At 45.2% G+C, this 23,217-nt stretch overlaps 1 protein-coding gene across 7 annotated transcripts in view; it reads left to right on the top strand.

The window, feature by feature from the left end:
• Positions 1–23,217, top strand: part of NCMAP (non-compact myelin associated protein) — a 26,799-nt gene extending 3,582 nt beyond the window's left edge. For 2 of the 7 annotated variants that reach the window (XM_081201797.1, XM_081201803.1), the window contains exons 2-4: positions 18,402–18,497; positions 19,741–19,825; positions 21,140–23,217. In XM_081201797.1, coding sequence (XP_081057923.1) covers positions 18,402–18,497; positions 19,741–19,825; positions 21,140–21,287 — 329 coding nt within the window. In that variant the 3' untranslated portion in view covers positions 21,288–23,217. Of the gene's footprint in view, positions 1–1,010; positions 1,438–2,906; positions 3,081–3,771; positions 3,853–9,203; positions 9,398–13,559; positions 13,655–18,401; positions 18,498–19,740; positions 19,826–21,139 lie in introns of those variants that run through there. The other 5 variants (XM_081201798.1, XM_081201801.1, XM_081201802.1 and 2 more) reach the window with 5 other exon arrangements.

The raw sequence follows: 23,217 nt of genomic DNA, 5'->3' as shown, positions 1-23,217 counted from the left end.
TCAGTAGTGGAGATAGTGAGGCAAAAGACCCTGGGCCCAAGCACACATGCATATTGTGTGCAAAGCCCTTCTTTTGCACCCTGTGAAACATAAATACGCAGAGTTTTTTAAAAACTGGGCAACGCCCACTCGCCTGCAACTCCCAAGCCTCCCCCGATCAGTCAAAACAAAGGGAGAAGGGAGCAGGAGATCTGTACCGCCGGACATCCCTGGTTCCCCTTGGGCAGCGGCAGTGGCAGTTAGCAGCCCGGAACCAGCCTGGTAGCGCAGTTGGCTCTGGCTGGCTTCAGGAGCTGCTCGCTACCATGGCGCCCGCCATTTTTCCTCACTGGAAGTCCCCATATGATGTGTTGCACACAAGACACATCATATGGGGACTTCCATATTCCTGCATTGCAGGGAGTTGGATTAGATGACCCTTTAGATCTTTTCCAGCTCTATGATTCTGTGCCTGCGTGCAATCACGCCTGAGGTATGTGTGTATGTGGGGTCAGTGGTCATAATGCTGAGTCCACTGATTTCCGCTGGTCTACTTCAGATACCTAAGGGACTTGGGTGGCGCTGTGGGTTAAACCACAGAGCCTAGGACTTGCTAATCAGAAGGTCGGTGGTTCGAATCCCCACGACGGGGTGAGCTCCCGTTGCTCGGTCCCAGCTCCTGCCAACCTAGCAGTTCAAAAGCACTGCCAAAAAGTGCAAGTAGATAAATAGGAAGGTAAACGGCGTTTCCATGCGCTGCTCTGGTTTGCCAGAAGCGGCTTAGTCATGCTGGCCACATGACCTGGAAGCTGTTTGCGGACAAACACCGGCTACCTCGGCCTATAGAGCGAGATGAGGGCACAACCCCAGAGTCAGCCACGACTGGACCTAATGGTCAGGGGTCCCTTTTACTTTAGATACCACGAAGGTTCGCTACCACTCATTTAAGGATTGAAATGCAGCCGATGTTGTGAGGAGGGGCTGAACGTGCACATAACAACAGCGCCTGTGGTGTGGGGTCGGTGATCACGTGCATTCCCGCCGCGATGGCGAGAGAGCAACGCACTCTGCACATGCTCAAGGAAACTCTTATTCGCTCCTCCTCCCCATACGCAGGAGAGGCTTCTGCAAGCAAGATCTCGGGCAGAGCAATGGAGAGGCGGCTTCTCCCCTCCCTCGCCTCTCTTTCCCTCTCCCTCTCTCTGCTGTGCCCACGGCTGGGGCGGAGGAGGAAGAGGGCTCGGCACTTGGCCCTGCCCCAGCCGGATCACCTGAAAAAGAGAGAGAGAGAGGAGGGCGGCGGGTGGGGCCGGCTGCGCAAATACGCCCGGAGCGGGCGCTGTTACTCCTGCCGCCGCTGCCAAGGGAGCTGAGGGTATTTGGCCGAGGAGCCGATGGCAGAGCTCGCCCGGAGACCCTCCCGCGCCGTCTGGTAAAGGCCGGGCTCCCCAAGAGCAGGTGGGTGTGCGAAGAATCGGGGCCACGGGAGGGAGACAGAGGAGGAGTCCCCAAGCCGGAGCTTCCGAGGGAGCGCGCAGAGGTTTGCGCCCCGGTGCCCGTCGTCTTTCCGGACAACGGCGCCCATCCCCTGCGGGCCCGCGGCGGGAACTTGTTTCGCGCTTCGTTGGGGACGGAGAGAAAGCTCTGAGGGAAACAGGCTCCCGCGCAAAACACGCGGAGGATCCGGCTGGAAGAGAGCTGCCCAGAGGGGATCCGAGCTGAGGCGGATCACCTCGACAGGTGCTGGGAAGGTGGCAGCATTCGGCCAGAATTTGATATAAGTAAAAAGGGTGTGTGTGTGTAAGAGAGAGAGAGGGGGAGGATGCTTTATCTACTGTACTTAATTCCTTTTATGTGTGGCTTTAGGTAGACTCTTGAACCTGGACGTTTCCACTTGTATGGTGGGTGATGGAGAGGTGGTGTTGCTGTGACTATTCTGTATTAGTAGTAAGGGATTCCGAGCTTCCTGCGATGCAGGAATCTTACTAAAGCATCCCTGAGAGATGGCCATCCAATCTCTGCTTAAAACCCTCCCATGAAGGAGAATCCACCAGTTTTCAAGAGAGTCCCTTCTACTGTCGATCAGCTCTTACCTTCCAAAAGTTCTTGTCCTTGGTGGGGTTTTTTTAAAAAATTGAAAATATTACTTTATTTATTATTCACTTCTCACTAGGTATCCCAAAGCCATTTTCAATGCAATAAACACGTACAGAACAATTGCATGTATAAATGCAGGTGAAATATTTTCTCATACACACACACACACACACACACACACACACTTAAAACATTTGCAATAGAACAGTTAAAACAAACAGCAGCACATATCAATTCAAATCCAGTTCAGATACCAGCTGCGATTAAAACATATACCTCCTGTAATCTTGTGACTTTTTATACCACAAACGTTCCAGGCTTATTTTTTGTACCACTTTCATTGGCCTATAGCAGAAATATGCCCCTGCAGACTGCATTAATGTGGTAACGTTGAGAAAGTATCACAGAATAACTAATAAAGAGGAATGACATATGGACGGTTCAGTATAAATGCACCACAAACGCACGGTGGTTGTGTCAATGACATGTTGCAGAATACACCACTCTAGGGGCTATTTGAGCCTAGAGCATGGGTAGGCAAACTAAGGTCCGGGGGCCGGATCTGGCCCGATAGCCTTCTAAATCTGGCCCATGGACGGTCTGGGAACCAGCGTGTTTTTACATGAGTAGAATGTGTGCTTTTATTTAAAATGCATCTCTGGGTTATTTGTGGGGCATAGGAATTCGTTCACCCCCCCCCCAATATAGTCTGGACCCCCACAAGGTCTGAGGGACAGTGGACCAGCCCCCTGCTTTAAAAGTTTGCTGACCCCTGGTAGAGTTACGGTAAGAGTGAAGTGTTTGTTATTGACTTGCGTTCTGGTCTGCAGGTATACAAGATGACCCTCAAGGTCATCGCTTCCAGCCCTACAATTCTATGATTACCTTGCTAAAGCTAAGCAGGCTTGGATTCTAATCAGTCCCTGGATGTGTAACTAACTACCTGCTCAGGAACCAGATGTTTATGCCGCCTTGGGTTCCATGACAAAAGGCAGGATATAAATGTAAGAAAATAAATGCACAAATTATTTTTATTCTGGGTGCACACTTGTGCACTGTCTCTGGGGTTGCACAGATTTCTGGATGCAATAGAGTTTGGACTGAGGAGCAGGGGCAGAAGGAGGCTGGTGTATTGCAGGGGGTTGGAGTCCCTTCCAACTTTTACAGGTGCCACATAATATTCTCTCCACAAATTTCAGTGTGGCATCAACTACTCTGTGGAACTCTGTGCTAGGCAAGGACTTTCATTATATTGTTTTCAACACCTAAATACATTTTTTGTTTAGGTATGAACAGGTGCTGCTTTTCATGGCCCTTGGGGCAATGTGAGGCTTTCCTGTTGAATTTCTGCTTGTTACGCAGCAAATCAAAGTACAAGGGTTCTGACATGCATACGCACAAACACACACAGAGAGAGAGAGATGGCAACCATAGAAATTAGGAATACAAAAGCACTAAGGGCAGCGGCAGAAGAAAGTGAAGAGAAGAGGCAGCTGCTGGCAGTAAAAAAAAAACCACAATGCTGATTTAATAATCCTGTAATTTAGTGATCCTCTGCATATCTGCTCAGAAGTAAGCTCTATAAAGTCCAGTGGGACTTACAGGTAAGTGTGTATAGCAGGGGTGTGAAATCTCAAGCCTGGGGCGAATGTGGCCCTCTAAGCCTCTTTATCTGGACCTTGAAACTCTCCCCAGGCCACACCTCTGCTGTGCACTCTGAGGATTTTTGCCTGGCTGGAATGTGTCCTTCAACTCTGGATGGAGCTTAGAGAGAAGGTGTGTACAAAGGTAAAATTTACATGGTTTACTCCAGCCACTTTTGCATTTGATCCCAGCCACCACTGGTGTGTAGCCCTGGGAAGGTTTATTAGAAGGGAATGTGGACCTTGGGTTGAAAAAGGGCCGACACCTCTGGTTTACAGGATTGTAGTGTTCGTGTATAAGGATGCATATCTTGGTGGCTGTATTTTCTTAACCAAATATTTCAGTCCCAGTCATTTTCGTTACTGAAAAACATTTGAGGTATTTGTACAGCATGTACAATTAACATGGCAACCTTTGATCTCAATGCTCCAGCTGTTCGGGGAGAGGAAATTAATGTTAAAGCAGTGTTGACTATAGCAGAGATAAGCATATATTTACAAGTGAGACTTGAAATCACTTTCCACACAATACTTTACAGATCTCACAATTCCCATTGACTTCAGTGGGACTTACTCCCAGGTAAGTAGGCATAGGATTGCATCCCTGGTCTCTTTTTGGGTCACTCTTCATGTGTAGCCCTGCATTTCACCCACACCCAGAAAACAGCCATTTCTTATACTTCGTCACTAGTGAGTATTCCCACCACGGTTTGTGTAATTAGGCTTGACTGAAACAAGAGACATTTAGCTAACTAACACTGCCATTCTGTGCACAGTTAACTGGAAGTAAGACCCACTGAAATCAGTGCACTAACTTCAAGGAAACAACCATGTCATTACTTTAACTCCAGCTGTGAACATCGCAATGTTTTTTTTAGCTGAATCCTGAGAAGGAGAGCTGCTTTCTGGGCTGCATCTGCGCTGTTAATTTACCCTCTTTAACAGTCACCATGACTTCCCTAAGAGGTGCCAGAGTTGTGTGGAGATTCCTATTCCCTTTGGAGAGCTACAGTTCCCAGAGATTTCTGCAAGAGTATTGGGATGGCTGCGTGTTTTTGTGGCTTGGGGGGGGGGGCAAGAGGAAGACTAGAAGGGCTGGTCAAGAGGTGGGAGTACAGATGGGCAAATCTGTCTGTTTTGGTTTCTCTCAGTTTCTCATTTTTCCTACTTTAAGTTCAGTTCTCCACAGTTCCACATCAGCATTCAAGTTTACTAAAATAAATCTCATCAACATTTTAGTGCAAGTTTCTCCTAATATGCACATATTTGCAAAGCATTTCCCCTTAATATAGTTCATTTTTGGATATAATTTTATCTAATGTATATGCATGTTTATGTACTCTTCACCCTTGTATATGCATTTTTGTAAGGTTAAAACGGTAAATGACCCCTGGATGGTTAAGTCCAGTCAAAGGTGACTATGGGGTAGAATCATAGAATCATAGAGTTGGAATAGACCACAAGGGCCATCGAGTCCAACCCCCTGCCAAGCATCTCGCTTCAGGCCGAGGGAGCCGGCATTTGTCCACAGATAGCTCTCTGGGTCATGTGACCAGCATGACTAAAACGCTTCTGGTGCAATGGAACACCGTGACGGAAACCAGAGTGCATGGAAATGCCATTTACCTTCCCACTGCAGCGGTACCTGTTTATCTACTTGCACTGGTGTGCTTTCAAACTGCTAGGTTGGTAGAAGCTGGGAAAGAGCAATGGGAGCTCACTCCATCATGCAGATTCAAGCCAACCTTCTGATCGGCAAGCCCAAGAGGCTCAGTGCTTTAGGCTACAGCGCCACCAGAGTACCTGCCTTTTTGTACACATTGATCGGCACTGCAAAATTTGGAGGAGTTCAAATGTCAAAGGCTGATGTGTGTGTGAACATGAACTGAATTACTGTATTTTTCGCTCTATAACACACACCTGACCATAACACGCACATAGTTTTTAGAGAAGGAAAGTCCGTAGGCATGCAACCTGTAGGCATTCCCTCCATAACACACACAGACATTTCCCCTTACTTTTTAGGAGGAAAAAAGTGAGTGTTATGGTGCAAAAAATATGGTAAATTTCATCCCTACTTGGAAAGTAAGATGAGCCATCCCAAAACATTTAGCTGCCTGAGCCAATGGAAATATGTTTTTCTTTTCTTTTTTCATTCAAAGCTGCTGGACAGCAGTGGGGCACTATACCTCCACTGGGCCCGTAGGGAACAGGCTAGTTTGGGGAAGGAGGGCAGACCACAGGAGTCCCAGGACCTGTACTCCCAACAGTGCCAGCCAGCATAGCCAATGGTTAGGAATGATGGCAGCTGCAGCCGAACATCACCTGGAGAGTCACAAGTTCCCCACCTCTAATTGTTAAGTGCTGCTTCCACCTCCCTTCACAGCATTCTGAGAATACCGTACAAAATATGTCTAGTTAATGTTTAAAACTTCTACCTTAAGGCATTCTCTCATGCTGCTATGAAAACCTCTTTTCGGCACTCTGGAGCTGACCATACAAGCTCATTTTCGCCACCAGGTAAAGCCAGCCCAAATCATCAAGGAAATTCAGAACTGTCTGGTTTTTGTTTGGGTTGGAATTAAATTTAAAATGACAAACATCATTGCTAGCAAGACTAGGAAAACATTTTACACTTTTAATTCTTGTTAGCAGTTTCTCACTTTTGCATATCCATTTCTTTCCTTCTTTGTCTTGGCATAAAACATTACAATAGTGGTATGTTTATTCTGGAGCCTGTTCAGCGTGTAAAAGCATTTATTTGTTTAATTTGCAGTATTTATTACATGCTACCTGGTAGCAGAAGTTATTTGGGTGTACAAGCCAAATTAAAAAGAAAAAGGAAAAAACCTGAAGTATGTTTAACTCTGGTCCCCTCCACCCTAATTGTGAAATCTAAACAAGACTGAAAAGGACAGTAGAATAATATCAGTGTAAAACCAGCTACAGAGAATAACACCAGCACCAAGGATCTGAGGAAGGGCTGTAGCCTGGTGATAGAGCATCTTCTTTGCATGCGGAAGATTCCAGGTTCAATCTCTGGCATCTCCGGGTAGGCTTGGAAGAGACTCGCCTCTGAAAACCCTGGAGAACCACTGCCAGTCAATGTAGACCAGGGCTAGCCAGTTGGGTGCCCTGCAGATGCTGCTGGACTTCAGCTTTCATCCTCCCCAGCCAACATGGCCAGTGGTCAGGGATGCTGGGAGTTGGAGTTCAGCAACATCTGGAGGTCACCACATGAACTACCCCTGGATAGACCGTACTGAGCTAGGTGAACTAATGGAATCTCTTGATATAAAGCAGCTTCCTGTGTTCTGAATACTAGGGCTGGAAGGGACCCTGAGGATCATCTGGTGCAGGGGTCGGCAAGGTTTACCTCGCCTGGACCGGTACACTCCACTGGAGATCCCTCCGTGGGCCAGATCACGCGTAAGCATGCACAGCTGCGATTTCTGGTGTCTGCATCTGCGCAGATGAGATTTTCGGCACCATAGAAGTGAGTCCTCGTGTGCTGCGCTAGTTTAGCACAGCGCAGGGGGCACACTCCAAGCGGGTAGCTTGGTTCAGGGGCGGCTCGTGGGCTGGTTAAATGACCCCTGTGGGCCGCTTGTGGCCCATGGGCCTTAGGTTCCCTGCCCCTGATCTAGTGCAATGCCTGCAATGCAGGAATATGCAGTTTTACCTTACAGGAATCGAGCCTACAACCGTAGTGTTATCAATACCACACTCTAACCAGCTAAGCTATCAAAGGCACAGTTATTTTCTCTTGAAAGAAAAGAAGTCTATTTATTAAAGTATCCTATACATATGCAACTTATAAATCCACAACAAAATAATTATGTTTTTTTTTAAAAAAGTACATACTGCAATGCACCCAATAACATAAGACGTATGTTTCATTGTACTTTGTTACTCCTACATAACAAACATTCTCCACTTCTCTATGAACAGATTATTCTGTCTCCTATCATCTTTAAACCTAACTATCTTTGTTAAGATGAAAAAGGTTGGGGGAAAATCAAAATCTACGTTGCGCGAAATTATCACCAGATGAAAGTGCAGGGCAAGTCTTTTTAGGGAGTGCATTACATGAGGATGTATGGAGGAGAAATTTGATTCCGTTCACACCTGAAGGTAAACCAACTAAATTTACAGCTTCCAAAAACAATGTGCAAACCAAAGCACAAACATCATTTGAAATCTGCATGTCTCTCAGTTTTGCAGTGTGGTTTTCCCACCAAGGAATGTTAACAGAAATGCATATACTGTACTGGGGCAAAGTGTGCACAGAAATTTAAAAAATAGTGCAATTAACATGCAAGCATGCATTAGTTTGCAAACAAAAGTATATATTAGACAAAACTGCAAACCAACATGTGTACATTAGGAGAAATTCACACTAAGGTGCTCGTGTGCAATTTTTTTTAAATCTGCAAACTGGTGTGGAAATGTAAAGAGCTGAAGATTGGAAAAATGAGAAACAGAGATTTGCCCATCCTTAGCTGTAAGATAGATGATGTCTCTCTGTGGGTATGAAAATGATACATGAGTAATATATAGGAGTACTGTAAGAATAGACAAGCTTTTTGCTGTTAAGAGCCACGTTGCCCTGATGTATAGTGGTACCTCAGTTTAAGTACTTAATTCGTTCCGGAGGTCTGTACATAACCTGAAACTGTTCTTAACCTGAATCACCACTTTAGCTAATGGGGCCTCCTGCTGCTGCACCGCTGGAGCACGATTTCTGTTCTCATCCTGAAGCAAAGAGGAACTATTTCTGGGTTAGCAGAGTCTGTAACCTGAAGCGTATGTAACCCGAGGTACCACTGTAGTCTGTTGGCGCCGCTTGCAAGCTGTGGGTGCAGCCAAAGCTAATAATCGTAAGGGCCACCCAATTTCTCTCTGTGTCTTTGTCCCTTCCCCTCCTCCATCCCCCAAGGGCTGCCAGGGAAGGGACAGAATGCTCTTGCTGACAGTCTGAACCGTTCACTTACAGAGGGCTTTCGAAATTAGGTTGCAGACCACAGGGTTCCCACCTCTGGAGCCACATACTTGTTTGAGTGCAGTGTGATTCCTCTGGCACTTTGAATACGCCCTTTAGTTGAGCCACACAATGCTCTGGGTTCCACGACTGCAAAGAGGGCATTGTGATCTCTGCGGCAGGAGAACAGAACCCACGTTTTTGCATTGTTGTGCACTGAAACTGGCTGCAGTCCACCTCTTTGGGGCAGGAAAGAAACATGAGACCGATGTGAAACTTCTTGCTTTATTTGGCTACTGAACCAGTGGCCTCTCATATTCACCATTACGTGATTTGAGATAGTGCCATAGAAAGCAATTCAGGAAGTTAATGTTATCTCCTGGTGGATTATACTACAGTATGTTACAATATGTTTTTGGTAACAACTTCCCTCCTTCATCTCTGAGGCCGGCAAGGAGTCCATTGTTTTGATTTCCTCTGTTTCAGAATGGTGAAAAGTGCTTTATGCTCCAAGGATGAAATAACATCCTAAATGGTTTGGAGGCTGCAGTCTTTCAAGGGTTGCCTCGCCTTCTGCATGTGCCTGTCCCACCCAGTGTGGTAGATGCTCCAAAAACTTTGAGGTGTGGCGATCAGAACCATTTACAGTATTCCAAGTGTATCCACTAATTGCTGGACAGATTACTGCTGTGTAATTGTGAGTTTAACCCCTTCCTTATTCTACTTCGAACCAGCTCCTCTAACCTTACCTGTTGGTGTGAGTCATATGACAAAATAAAAATGGGAGAGAAGAGAATTTCCAGTTATGACTATTACACCCTTTGGGCCAGGAGTTTCCTGCCATAAATAACCAGGAATGTTTAATTGCGATTTTATAAAGATATTTTTTTTTTTGCACTGAAGGAGGCAATAGCATGCACAAAATGGGACCAACTTAGGAGGAAATCATTAAGCCACGCAAATGCTAATTAATGTCCCTAGACAAGAGAAGGCTAGTCTGAGAGTTTGCATGCACTCACCTAGTCTTCTGACTTTCTCCAGAATATTCATGCTCTGGAATCGTATGTATTATTTTTCTACCATACATATATGTTTTTGCAGCATGCCGAGATTGTGCCTACTAATGGGGTTTCCTTACCAATGGGTTCCTGTGCGTTTGGCTCTGCTGGTTGTTGCACTTGGAGCTTGCGAGTGTAAAATGAATTTTGCTGGGGTCAGCTGAATTCTGAAAAAGAGTTAATAACTGGCAGTGAAGTGTGCCTGTATGGCTTCTAATCAGTGCTTTCTTGATGACAAGGAGATGTTCGTTTTGAAAGTGGTAATTATTTGATGGGAGATGCAATCTGAAATCTCTTGTGTACTTTGTCATTAAGGTAGAAATGTGTGCACTGATGCTTCCTGGCCCATGCACCTATCTTATAACTGAATGCATAAGAAACCATGTGAAAAATATTTGTCTGAGTTTGATTTGTCTGAGAATTTTGTTACGTTTAGTGGGTTTGTATGGGGCTTTTTCGCTGCTTGATATGAAAAACTGTTACTTTGTGTGTTTCCTTATTTGCACTGGTGGCCTGGAATTTAAGGGCTGGAAATGAAGAGCTAAATTTGTGGCTTAAATCTGAATGTCTTTTTTAGTTATGGCTTATAGCAAAACAATAAAAATACTACTACTTGAATGTACAGATGTACTTTTTAAAATAAAAGAGGTGGCTGTGTTGATCCAAAAGGGAAAAAACCCATAGGGCAATATGCAACTAAACAGTTCTGCTAGTGCAAGCAGTTTCGGTTGCTTGATGCAATTGACTATCGTTAGCCGGAGTTCAACAAGGGCTTTTTGATTTATGCACATGGAAGGCTGTTTTTTCTTTAAAAATAAAAAGATTAAACAGACTCTTAAAAGACGTATTCTAGCAAGGAGAAAGCTAGATCTTTTCTTTTTGACATTTGTTTTCCTTGGGGGCATGTAAGGAAGAATCATAGAACCATCGAATTGTAGGGTTGGAAGGGAGCATGAAGGTCATCGAGTCCAACTCTCTGCAATGCAGGAATCTTTTGCTTAATGTGGGGCTGGAACCCATGACCTTGAGATTAAGAGTCTCATTCTGTACTGACTGAGCTATCCATCATGAGCATTCTGTCATGTAAGCCTGAAGTGGCTTGCACAGTCTGAAGTGGAGCAGCCCAGAGACATCAGTTTATCACCTCAGTGAGAACTAGTAGCTCTTCCAGAACTGCATGTATGTGTTGCAACATGTCGTTGGCGCAATAATAGTGCATTAGGGTTTGATTTGTACTGGACTGTTCACAAAATCATTCCGCTTGTTGGGTGCTCTGCAGTGTTACTGCGCTGTTGCCATCGGGAGGGGCACTCTTGTGCAATAGCACAACAAAAGTGGGGCAACACTCCCCCTTCCTCCTGTAACATTTGTGCTATAAGAGGTTACAGGATTTCAACAGGAAGTTACAGGGCATGCAATGACTGGAAACTAGCAAAAGCAGTATGGACAGCAGGATCACATATAACCTTCCTGATGCCACCATGAACACAAATCGTCATGGACACACAATAAAAGGGCTGTCCAGAGGGGCCCCATATCTTCCATTGGAGGCTGAGATCAGACTAAGGCCACATTCAAAAGTACTGTGATACACTTTCAACAGCCATGGCTTCCCCCCAATAATTCTGGGAGCTGTAGCTTGTTAAAGAGTGCTGAGAGTTGTTCAGAAACCCCAATTCCCCTCACAATGGCTTAACTTCCAGAAACTTTACTTCTGTGAAAAGATTCTCCCTACAACTCTCAGCACCGTTAACAAACTACAGCTCTTTGGGGGGGAAGCCATGACTGTTTGAAGTGCCACCATAGCGCTTTAAATGCATCCCAGAGTTGGGTTTTGTAGTGTGTGCTTAAGTGCTGAAGGGAGTCATGCCGATTCTCCATCCTCCTCTTTGGACTGTGGGTCCGCTGTCAAATTCATGTGTAGGCAGCCCTTGATTAATAGGAGGGTGGGGAGGCCTACCTGTTGGATGCTGTGAGGCCTCTCTGGTAACTACAGGCCTGAGGCAGCTGCCTGCATTAGCTTGACCCAGAGTGTAATAGGAGAGGGAATGTTAGATGGGAGAATGTTTACACTAGGAAGCCAGAATGGGCTTTTGGGTGCAGCAGGCTCCACCTTGCCTTCAGGGAGGCAAACTGAACCCAGCAAAGCATAACTAGGAAAGGATGTACCCCCCCCAACAGTCCCCCCCTCTCTGAGGAAGAGATGTACTCAAGCTATTCTCATGCAAAATCTCCCCGTAGCTATGTTTTGCTTATTTAAAAGCATTTCTAAACTGCTAAAAAAAGTTTTAAAAACCCTCTAAAGTGGTATACAATATGGAAAAAAAACCTAAGGAGTTGTAGTCACAGAATTGTAGAGTTGGAAGGGACACCAAGGGTCATCTAGTCCAACCCCCTGCCTACAGCCATTATGGGGTGGGCTCTGAACCACTAACCTTCTGGTTTAACAGCCAGATGCACTGACCCAATTAACTTCTACTCAGATTAGACCCATTGCAATTAGTGGACATAAGCTAGTCATCCCGGCCATTAATTTCAATGGGTCCACTCTGAGTAAAAGTTGAAAACAACCCAATATCATAAAAATACAAACTGAAACTCATGAAAGAGCTGGATAAAAACAGATAAAAAAGAACAAAACAATCATTTGGAGGACTCGTACACATAAACAACCAGAAAGGTTGTTGTCTGCTGCTCCAGAGAAGTGGACACGGAGCAATGGATCCAAACTACAAGAAAGAAGATTCCACCTAAACATTAGGAAGAACTTCCTGACAGTAAGAGCTGTTCAACAGTGGAATTTGCTGCCAAGGAGTGTGGTAGAGTCTCCTTCTTTGGAGGTCTTTAAGCAGAGGCTTGACAACCAAATGTCAGGAGTGCTCTGATGGTGTTTCCTGCTTGGCAGGGGGTTGGACTCAATGGCCCTTGTGGTCTATTCCAACTCTATGATTCTAAACCACGGTCCATTTTTATGGGTCAGGAGAAGCCTGGGCAAAAAGTTGAGTCTTTATAAAATGTCTGAAGCTGCTTCACAAACGGCAGAGGGAAGCACATTTTGTAGTATAGGGGCAACACCAGAAAATCCTTCTAAGTGAATGGCTTTATGTTATCAAGGCCTTGAACGTGTCCTATGTTCCTAGGCCTATCACAGCCCTTTTCTGTTTGACTCTCGTGCAGAGGTGGGGAACCTGTGGCTCTCCAAATGTTGCTGAATTACAGCTGGCCACTGCCCTGCCCAGCCCAGCCCAGTATTCCATTTCTTAGTCATGATAGCGTGTGACAAAGAGACAGAACCCATGAACCAGCTTACAGTTAAAGTTCCATACATAGTCCTAATTGGAGAGTATTTTATTTGTTTGTTTTATTGCATTTCTATCCCGCCTTTTCTCCAAGGAACTCCAGGAGGTGTACAAGGTTCTCCCCCTCATTTAATCCCCACAACAACCTTGTGAGGTAGGATAGGCTCAGAGGCAGGGACTGGCCCGAGGCCACCCAGTGAACTTCATGGCCAAGCAAGGACTTGAACCCTGGTCTTCCAGGTCCTAGTCCAACGCTCCAACCACTACACCACTCTGATGGCTGGACTCAGTGTGCGCTATGAGTGGTCTATTGTGCATTTTTGATGGATTCAGACAAAGGTAACAAGGGCAATGACTGTCCTCCCCATCCCACATGCACACACCCTCGCCTGTGGCCAGTTTCCACACACCCAGCTGCTTGTTTTGGCAATCGGCAGCGGTGCTCGGATTAATAATCATAATAATAATAAAAAACCTTGGCCTCCTCTCTCCCACCGTCCAGGAAATGCTGCCCAAACTGACAAGCCTGTTGAAGGTGAGAGTCAACTCAGCTCCTACCCAAAGAAATGGCTCCTTTTTCCTTCCTGAGAACACCTGGTAGGTCAGGACAGGGGTGTTGGGAGAGGGCAGGCTGACAGATCCGTTAGCAGTGTCTTTCCCCCACAGAAAGGTGCAAGATTGAGAGTCGGATTCCTGTTGCGGGAAGAGAAGGCAGGTGCTTTGTGGAGGAGGAGAGGGCGAGCGAATGAGTTCAGTCCAGGAAGAGAAAAAGAGTCTTTATATTCAGCATGAATAAGAAGGGAGGCAACGGCAGCGGGTGGGTAGATAGGTGGGGGCTTCTCGGTGCTTACTGGTACCAATTTATTTTAGCAAATGCTGGGCTGAGGTTAGAGAGCCAGCCCAGTGAGCCATTCTGCCCCACCTTTAATTTTTTTTGCAAATATAGCGGGGGGGGGGGAGAGAGAGAGAAAGAGAGAAAGAAAAATAGTTTATTGTTGTTGTTTAGTCATTTAGTCGTGTCTGACTCTTTGTGACCCAGGCACGCCAGGCACTTCTGTCTTCCACTGCCTCCCGCAGTTTGGTCAAACTCATGCTGGTAGCTTCAAGAACATTATCCAGCCATCTCGTCCTCTGTCGTCCCCTTCTCCTTGTGCCCTCAGTCTTTCCCAACATCAGGGTCTTTTCCAGGGAGTCTTCTCTTCTCATGAGGTGGCCAAAGTATTGGAGCCTCAGCTTCAGGATCTGTACTTCCAGCGAGCACTCAGGGCTGATTTCCTTAAGAATGGGTAGGTTTGATCTTCTTGCAGTCCATGGGACCCTCAAGAGTCTCCTCCAGCACCAGTAAATGGACACTAACAATAAAAGTATTTCATAGATCCTAACTTAAACATAAAAACTGCCCTTCTTAATTTATATGTCCTACCAGATTGATAATTATAAGCTATGGATTATATCCAGTGCTAGTCCTACACAGAATAGATCCGTTGAAATTAATGAACATGACCAAATTATTATTGTTAAATTTATTAGGTCCATTAGCGTCAATGGTCTTACTATGAGTAAAACTTAGTTGGCTACGGCCCTATACGTTCAAATGCAGGAAAGGCAGTGAAATATGCAGACCACTGAGTAAGTAGATGGTGGGTGTTTATTTTTACAGCCTTGCTGGAGAAGTCTCTTTGCACCAATAAGGGCTCTTTCATTCTCCGTTTGTTAGTCTGCACATCAGAGGATACAATTTAAGGGTGTGTGAACAACAAGGCCTTGCAAAGGCTTGCAACAGAAACCAAAGGGGCATCTAGTTCAGCAGCCTGTTTCTCACTGTGGCCAAGTAAAAGCATCTGTGTGTTCAAGACATATTGCCATTGTTTAACTAGTTAGGATAACTATAAGATTTCAGCTATATTGCAAGTAGCACAAGTCAAAAATTAAAGAAGCAGTTGAACAGCACATGTAGGTCAGTGGTGGGGAACCTGTGGTCCTCCAAATATTGTTAGATTGCGAGTGTAGTGTTCTGGTCTGACACTGGAACCCCCAGGGCAAGCCTGGTCGAAGGTTGCTGGACCACGGACAGCTCCGAGTGCCTTTGAAGATGCTTTGGAAACTGCAGTTGGTTTCAAAATCCAGCAGTAATATTTTCTACAACCAGACAAAAGCAATACGAAAACAAAACACAACTGCCCATCACAAATAAAACTCGGTGTACAAATCCAAACATTTAAAATGAAGAGTCATATAGATATTAAATAGCATTGGGGACAAAACTGATCAGCTGCCAGTGGCCTGAGGATACAGTCACCCACTATTTCTCTCTGGAACTGACCCAGTAAGTAGGAGTGCAATCACTGTAACATGGTAGCCCCAACTCTCGGAGCTGGTACAGGAGATACTGTGACTGTGGTCATCTGCTCTGCTTTGGGACGTAGTTCCCCTATCCAGCTTCTGAAGTAGGTTATCCATCAGTTCTCCCATCCTTTGCTATTTGCTTCTCTCCCTGCAATTGGTACCCGAAGGCAAACATCTAGAAATGTGTGATTCAGTTAATTTCAAATTCTCTCTTTCTCATTTTCCAGTCTTAAATTCACTTATTTGCATTTCTACTTCAATTTGTGTTTGTATGTAGTTTTGCTTAATACACACCTTTCTGCAAAGCAATTTTCCCTAATGCTTTTTGTGTGTTATTTTCATTAATACATGCATTAATTTGCACACTCTTACCTTTTTTAAAAATAAATAAATATTGGTTTTACAAGATTTTTATAGACAATACAAACAAATAAAAGAAACAAACAAACATGTATAATTTCATATCCTTTCTTTTCATATCCCTCACTTCTCTGACTCCCCCAAACCTCCCCTTTCTACATCCCAATTTCCAAAATTATTTCAGCAAATCCTAAACTTAATTTTATCAAATATATTCCTTCTTTATTCTTTTCTTTTACTTAATCTTTTGTCACTGTAATCTCCTTTTCTTTCTAAAAACCTCAACATTTTAGCATTCCTCAATTTTATAATATTTCTTAAGATAGCTTTTAAATTTCTTCCAATCTTCTTCCGCCGTCTCTTTCCCCTGATCACGGATTCTGCCAGTCATTTCCAATTTGCACACTCTTACCTTTTGAGGACATTACTTGGCTAGAGAATTGCATTGCAAAGTTCTAAGAAGCGTGAATTTCAAAGGATGGCTCTGTGTTTTGGTTCGCATGTTGTTTTGGAAAGTGTAAACCAGATATATTCACCTTTAAATAGAAATTGAATTGAATCTCTCTCCCCTCCCTACACAGCCTTCAAGGTGAAAGCTCCACCTAGCTTGTGTGTGAGTAGCCCTTCCACCAGCTGCCTTACAATAATATTTATCCAGCCTTTTCCTCCGGCTTCCCATCATGCTGGCCTTTCCATGTTGCCACCTCTTGCAAGAAGAGCACAGTCCCTTGACTCAGCCCCTTGCTGCATTTATTTCCTTATTAAGTGAGAACTGGGTTTCCAGCAGCCTGTTTTGGACTGTCTTGGATGGTGGTAAAACCACCACAGATCCTGCTTTAGGAAGGTGCAGCCATCTTTATGTATTGGACAGGTTGAATCAGGAGAACTGCGAACTCATTATAAAAACCGTACATCATAGGGTTGGTGGATTAGGAAAATAGAACATTTGAGATTTCAGTTCTTCTTTCAAACGAGGGAGAGCGGCGAGGAAGCGTGGGGAAGTATCCCCGACCACAGTAGATTATCATGTTACAAAAGTAACTCAGCCTTGGACACACAAAGGCGCCATTCACTTAGAGGAGAATGACCTAGTTATGGATTCAGGGCCTGAGTTATTTTCATTTTTGCTTCTCCCCATTTTGGCTAGAAATAGCAAGGCCGCTTGGACACAAACAACATTGCAATTCAAAGCTTTGAAAACCGGGGGCAAAACTTCAGAAGAAAGCCAACATTCTCGCAGGCTGCCAGCAGCTATCTGAATATTCCCATTTTTATTTTTCAAAAATTGGATTGGTTGAAATCCCACCTACAGAACAGTCATTGTAGAGCTGGAATCATGGTCCTTGGCAATTGTTGCACTTGCTTTACTGGCCCTTTCAGGCTTTGTACTGAGGATGCTCCCCTGGTCCTCCACCTCCAAAACCTGAGGTTTTCACCCTTAAGCAACTGAAGAAGACTTAAGCTCTCTTTCACTGAAATGGGTGTGGGTGGGGTTCTTGGCATAGTCACAAATTGGGTCAATTTCCTGCAAGTAACTGTAGCTCTGGCCCAGGCCAGATCGAAAATTGAGCACTGAGGTTGGAATGCTTGTTGATTTCAGAGAGCTAACATCCATTCACAAAGAAGAATCTCTACTCACAGCTCAGGTAAACAGTGTTGTCAGGTTTTTGTGCTGTTTCGGAAAAAACTGCAAAACCGTGTTAGCCTGTGGTGGGTAAGAATCTCCCTCAGGCAGTGGGGCAGAGAAGCTTTTGAGACATAAAAGAGAATTCATTCTTTCCTTTATGTCATTTGTATATATCAGAGGTGGCTAATGTGGTGCCTTCCAGGTGTTATTTGTTTGTTTGGTTTCTTTATTGCATTACGGTCTCTCTAAGGAGCTCAAGGCTCTCCCCTCTCCTAGCCACCACGGTCACTTGGACCTCTAATGACAAAGATGTAATTGAATTGTCACAGGCTGTACTTTTTGCATTTCACTGCCATCCCTGCCTGCTCCACTCACTGTGAGACTGTTTGCTGTTTCTGTGCCACTGCAAGTATCAACAAACTTTGCAATGCTAGAATGATTGCATTTTCATGAATGACTGTTCATGCAAATGGCCTCTTAGCTTCTCTTTAGCTTTATATAGAATGGCCAACACACTTGCTTTCTGTATTTGATTGGAATTTACATGCTCTTACTTATCCTCCCACCAATACAGGTGTCTCTGTGTAGGAATGGATCTGAATGGCATTCATACACTCCGTAGTTTACAATGCCACATACTTCACTGGTGACTTACGTACATGATAGATTTGCTGTGGACAGGTTCTTTTCTCCCAGCTGTGTGTGTGTGTGTGTGTGTGTGTGTGTGTGTGTGTACCATTCCCTCTGTTTCTGATGTTTCAGCATGAGTGCCATTGCCGGACTCTGGAGCAGGTTTAGGGGCCACATAGGCAGAGAAGGAATCTGGTTGCACTAGTCTGACGCCACTCACACAGCGTTAGATGCAACCCATTATCTGGATAAGACCAAAGAGTTCTGTATATATTCCTCTATCAGGCATTGGCCCAACGAGTGATCTCCTTGCACCTGTTTTGTTTCTCCCCTTGCTCGCTTTGCACAGTTCTAAAATAGCTCTTGCTTTCTTCTGCCTAGCTGGGATCAAGATGACGACAGCTGCGCCGGTGTCTGAGAATTCTGTGTCTTCAACAGATGCAGCCACAAAGTCTCAAGAACAAATTCTCTATCAGAGTAAGATAAATGCAAAGCTGACATTTTGGGGTTGCATGCCTAAGTTCCGCATGTTTTTGAACAGGTATTGTGTGAGGCATCTTAAATGGGGAAAATAGCATGGTAGTTAAAAGAAGACATCTCCCACTCCAGGATCACTGTCCTGATGAAACAGCCTTTGCCAACCTGGTGCCCTCAAGATAATTTTGGACTGCATGTCAGCCCCAGCCAGGATGGCCAGTGGTAAGAAATGTTGGAAGTTGTCCATCACCGTTTGGAGAGCACCAGGTTGGCTATCCCTGGGATAAAAAAATTAGGAAGGAACCACTGACAGCTTTTTTAAAGAGATCAAAAAATCACGATGTAAAATCCAGTCCTGGATCTCTCAAGTCACACCTATTTCAGTCCTAAGGAAGTTGTTTTTCCTCTGGAAAGAAAGAGTCCCTGACACAGATTCAAAGGACTGACCCTACTATTATTGTGCATGCCCAAAGATATTACAGTCTGTTCTTTCTCAAAAGAAGTTTGTGATTAAGAAATGGGGAGTGTTGGGTGGTCCTATCCACACACCTGAGAAAGTGAAAAAGTCAAAGAAAATAATAATTTATTTTTTTAAATCGCACTGAATAGGAACAAATAAAGACAGGTAGCAGCTAGTTCAACACAGCCTACATTGCCTGGCAGTGGCTCTCCAGCATTTCAAATATGAGTCAGTCCAACCCTTATCTGGAGGTGCCTGGGATTGAACCTGGGACCTTCTGCATGCAAAGCAGATGCTCTACCACTGAGCTATGGCCCTTCCCCCAAACAGTTAAGCTACCTTATATTGAGTCAGATCATTGGCTGATCTAGTCCAAAATGGTCTACTCTGACTGGCAACAGCTCTCCAGGGGTTCTGATGAGGGTATTTCCCAGCCCTACCCAGAGATGCCAGGGATTGAACCTGGGACTGTCTGCATGCATAGCAGATGCCCTACCACTGAGCTATGGACCCCCCTGAGCCCTCAGATGTAACTAAGGTATCGATCTCCCTGGAGACACTTTGAAATCCAAAACCTTGGCTGACCCCCATTCACTTTAGTATTGAAAAATATCTGAAGAAGTGTGCATGCACACAAAAGCTCATACCAATAACAAACTTAGTTGGAAGGATTTTTTTTATTTTGTTTTGACTACGGCAGACCAACACAGCTACCTACCTGTAACTAGCACTTTAGTATTGTTTTTCTTTCCTTCCTTGTTTTTCTTTCCTTCCTCCTGTTAGGTTCTGGAGCGATTGTGGCGGCCATTGTAGTTGGCATCATAGTTATATTCACGGCAGTTCTCCTCTCGCTGAAAATGTATAATAGGTGAGTCAGTGACTTGGCTTTGGGCTCAAGTTCCTTTGATTTTTCAAGAGAACAAGCAGGCTGTGGGCAGCGTTCCCTGCATTTCGCAGGTGTTTCCACGGGATCCGCTTCATGTTTGTGTTTGTGGTGCAGCTCCACAGCCCAGCCCTGCAATTTTTGCTTTTGCAAGATCCTCACTTAGAGGTGATATGCCGTACAAGGGAGACCCAAAAGGCCGTATCCAACTAAGCTCTACTCAGAGCAGACCCACTGAAATCAGTGGCCCTAAATTTGTCAGGTACTTAATGGATGTCTTCTGAGTAGGACTAGCATTGCATTCAACCCAATGAATGGAGAAGAGGGTGATATGCTGCTGCTTTGGGGCAAAATATGCAAGGGTGATCCAGTGAATAGTGAGGAGGGTGGAGCTTAGTAGCAGTGACCTAAGAGGCAAAATGCATTATCAGCTGCCTCTTTTGATGTATTTAAATAGACCTGTTTTGTGTTATCTTGATCACATGGGAGCAGCTACAGCAGGGGCTGCTTTGACAGCTATCCAGTAACTCAGGACAATGGAGAAGGGACCAAGAATGCACATCAGGGTTGCTCCCTTTTAAGAGCATAAGGAGCCGCCTTTATACTAAGCCAGACAGTTCATTCATCTGGCTCAGGATTGGCAGTACAGTGGTACCTCGGGTTACATACGCTTCAGGTTACAGACTCCGCTAACCCAGAAATAGTACCTTGGGTGAAGAACTTTGCTTCAGGATGAGAACAGAAATCGTGCTCTGGCAGCTCAGCGGCAGCAGCAGGAGGCCCCATTAGCTAAAGTGGTGCTTCAGGTTAAGAACAGTTTCAGGTTAAGAACGGACCTCCGGAATGAATTAAGTAAACCCGAGGTACCACTGTAGCTCTTGAGGTTTTCAGGCTGGAATTTTTCCTAATCCTGTCTAGGACCTTCTGCAGGCAAAGCTTATGATCTGCAACTGAACTGTGGCCTTTCCACTCCCATCTTCTGGGAAGGGCAGCAGTGTGGCAAGGGGGGGATGCTGCATCATCAATTCCCCCCCTTGTGACTTTGGGAATCTTGTGTTCCTGGAGTGGATAAATCCTGTCCAAATGGGCCTGTTTGCCGCACTTCAGGCTGCAGATAGAGGGTTGGTGTGGCATAGCTCATCATGTGGGACTGCTGACCACGCAGCATGCCCATTAGAGGACAGAGGATTCTGTAGGTTTCCTTCCCACCTTGGGCAATAGTGCAGAGGAAGGGGAAATGGATACCACCCTGAGACATTACGTCAAGACATAATGCAATGTTTGCTTTGCTTCTTGTAGACGCATGAGGACAAAGCGGGAGCTGGAACCGAAGAACGCCAAAGCCACAACCCCCTCCACGCTGGGGCAGGACACCAGTAGTCCCAGTCGCACCACAACAGTGACGTTCGTCCCCATGGACATCCAAATGCCCAACAGAAGGCCCTGAAGCATGAGTGCCACAGAGGATGACAAATCAGACCCAAACATGGGCCTTACAGGCTCTGGGAAGACCTGTGATTCGTCAACATAAAGGAAGTTAAAGACTGGAGCTGCTAACTGGAGTTGCACTGTGACCAGCTCTCCATGTTTCTGTTTCTTTAAGAAAGGAAAAGACCGAGATCCTCAGGACAATGGATGTCACCCAGTTGCAAGAGTGGCGTCTTGTCTCTACAGCTGCGGATACATAAGGGTAGCTGGTGGCAAGGCTGCCCCCGTAGTTGGATCGAGAGATGCCCTTCCACCGTTTTCTGCTGCTTCACATTAGGCTCCCCATGGTCTTGGATTCTGAGCGGTCGTTTGCTGGTTGGAGATTCTGAAGAGGCAAAGGGGACTCCCATCCACCCAAGGCCGTCCATACTGTTAGGCGGAGTGAAGTGGCTGCCTTAGGCGGCAGGTGCTGAGGGATGTGGAGTGGGAGCAAGGTATTCGAGGGCAGAGCTGTGACACAAAACACAGCCTTCGCAGCATCCCCCAAACTAGCCTGCTCCTCGCAGGTGCTAGTGTCAGGAATTTAAGGTAGGGTAGGAGGAAATGGCCTTCTCCTGTTCGTTTCCCATGAGAATGATGCAGGGAGCTGTGGTAAATCAGTTTTCAAAGCCTCCTCATGCCCCAAATTAAAGAGAAGTTTATACCTTCAGTGGCATCGCTCCACTTCAGATTGAGTGCTAGGGAGATGCTTGGCTGACTCTTTTCCCTTGTTCAAGGAGCTGTGCTTTGTCCCCCCCCCCCCTTGTATGGGGAGCATTTGAACATTTGACCTCTTACAAGGAGAAGAGAAAAGGCCCCCTAATTAATCAGGGTAGCTAGAGCAACTCTCCTGTGAGGAAGTTAGCATGCTTGGGGCTTAAATAGTTTAGTGGGGGCAAAGGCAATGTAGGCCATTATAGAGGTATTTAAATTATGCATAGTGTGGAGAAAGAGAAGTTTTATTTCCTCTCTCCTAACACTTGAACCTGGGAGCATCTAATGATGCTGAAAGGTGGGAGATTTAGCACAGATAAGATGACAGACTTCTGTGTACAATGCAGTTAAATTCTGGAATTCATTACCACGACATCTGGTGATAGCCACCAATTTCGACAGCCTTAAAAAGGGATTAGGTAAATTAATTGAGGATCATAGAATCATAGTGTTGGAAGGGGTCCCAAGTGTCATCTAGTCTAACCTCCTGCAATGCAGTAATCTCATGCCTGTTTGTTTCCCCTTTTTAGTCTCCATGTTGCCCTAGTAGAACTCAGCAAGAACAAGGATGGGGACAAAACGAGGATTGGCTTTGCCTGTGACTGGCTCTGACTCCAGCTACTGTTGGCATCCCTGCCTTCAATGGGCACCAGCCACCACTGGATCTGCGGTCAGGATAGGGTAGAATTTGATTCAGTTAGCCCAGGCTTCCTCAACCTCGGCCCTCCAGATTTTTTTTGGCCTACAACTCCCATGATCCCTAGCTAGCAGGACCAGTGGTCAGGGATGATGGGAATTGTAGTCTCAAAGCATCTGGAGGGTTGCGGTTGAGGAAGCCTGAGGAAGCCTAAAGGCAAACCCACCTAATTTGTATTTTCTAAAATACAAGAACCAAAACACAGCCAACCTTCAAAATTCTATGAATTTTGTAGTGCAGCTCTGCAGCTGTGTACTGTGCATAATAATTCATTTATTGGGGTAAAGTGTGCATAAAATGTGTATGCTAGTGAGAATAACATACAAAAATGCATTAGAGCATTTGTGTATATTGGGTAAAATTGCATACAGACGGGCATATTAGGAGAAATTCACACAATAATGCTGATGGATTTTCATGAGGCCTTTACAAAAAAAAATAACCAAATGTGGAAAACGGAATTTAAGATTGGAAAAATAAAAACCAAGAGAAGTTAAAA

The sequence above is a fragment of the Podarcis bocagei genome, assembly GCF_964188305.1.
Source record: "Podarcis bocagei genome assembly, chromosome: 7".
NCBI classification, from domain to species: domain Eukaryota; kingdom Metazoa; phylum Chordata; class Lepidosauria; order Squamata; family Lacertidae; genus Podarcis; species Podarcis bocagei.
This window is presented reverse-complemented; position numbering and strand designations above follow the sequence as displayed.